General features: G+C 36.4%; 1 protein-coding gene across 1 annotated transcript in view; it reads right to left on the reverse strand.

Annotated features, from left to right (window-relative positions):
- The window catches only part of LOTGIDRAFT_146786 (hypothetical protein), a gene marked incomplete at both ends in the record, with an annotated part of 2,165 nt that extends 949 nt beyond the window's left edge, over positions 1 to 1,216 (reverse strand). The window contains 2 exons of the mRNA XM_009047560.1: positions 301 to 476; positions 941 to 1,216. Coding sequence (XP_009045808.1) covers positions 301 to 476; positions 941 to 1,216 — 452 coding nt within the window. The remainder of the gene's footprint in view (positions 1 to 300; positions 477 to 940) is intronic.
- Positions 1,217 to 1,236: the final 20 nt, after the last annotated feature.

Below are 1,236 nucleotides of genomic sequence, written 5' to 3' on the forward strand. Positions count from 1 at the left end.
CAAATTTAAAACACAGATAATTCTGGACAAAAATAGATAGGAAGCCTAAAACATCAACTTTGAACACTATTAGTGATTAGATTAGCTAAAAATTCTGTTTTTGAAACTAGGATATGATTGGTCAAACTAATGGTGAATCTATCCCTTTAATATATAACTGTCTTCAAGACCACACGCTCAACTTGTCTAAATCATCTGGCCATTGCTCTTATCAGACATGACTGGCAAATACAGCCAGATTAAGCAGGTAGGGTTGTCAAAAGCACTAAAATATGATAATAAAATCCTTGCTAAGCTGACCTGGGTCTATCTGGAATCTCCTCTACTTCATTAACACCGAGTTTAAAGGTACAGCTAGCTTCCCCAGCCATATTGACAGCTCTTATGGTGTATTTCCCAGCATTCATGGCAGCCATGTTTCTTAACTTCAAAACATGGTTGTTACCACTCTTACGGATTATACGCCTGTGGGATTCCTGAAGTCAAATAAAATAGCGTTTTACATCCTAGTTTTAAAGTTCTACACCTGTGCAGTCTAATTAAAGTTAGACCAAACTTTCGTTCTGTTTTTTTTTTTTTAATATAGCCACTTCAGTTAGGGTCTAAAGGCAGGCCTCTTAAACAATCGTCAAAATAACCCGTTGACCTAAATAGATGATGTCTGCTTTAACCAAAGTTCTAACTTCTCCAGCTGGCACTTTGTGATATTTATCAGATTAGTTCAAATATTATTTTGACAACATTTAAGAGGGCTGTTGTTAGACCCTTACTGAAGCGGCTGTATTAAAAATAAAAGCTAATATAAAAAACGGAATGAAAGTTTGGACTAATTTTAATTAGACTGTTAGGCTAATCAACAAAATATACATATAAATTGGTTAATGAATGATTTGCAGAAGAATTCACTCAATTGAATAAAAATGAAAATCACAATACTTACAAATAATTCTCTGTCCTCAAAGAACCAAGTAACATCAGGTTCTGGTTCCCCAGCTACAGTACACTCTAACTTCACATCCCCTCCCATATCCACTTCTGTATCTACTGGCTTCTTGATGAACTTTGGTGGCTTCACTTCTGGTCCATGACGTCTGGGATCTTCCATCACAACTAACTGAGCTACGCATGTTGCTTCCCCTAGATCATTCTTCAATTTACAAGTAATTTCCCCTGCTTGGTCCAAGCGTACATTACGGAATGCCAATAACTGATGTCCGTCATCTTCTTTTCGGATTA

The sequence above is a fragment of the Lottia gigantea genome (assembly GCF_000327385.1).
Source record: "Lottia gigantea unplaced genomic scaffold LOTGIsca_1131, whole genome shotgun sequence".
In the NCBI taxonomy this organism is placed as follows: domain Eukaryota; kingdom Metazoa; phylum Mollusca; class Gastropoda; family Lottiidae; genus Lottia; species Lottia gigantea.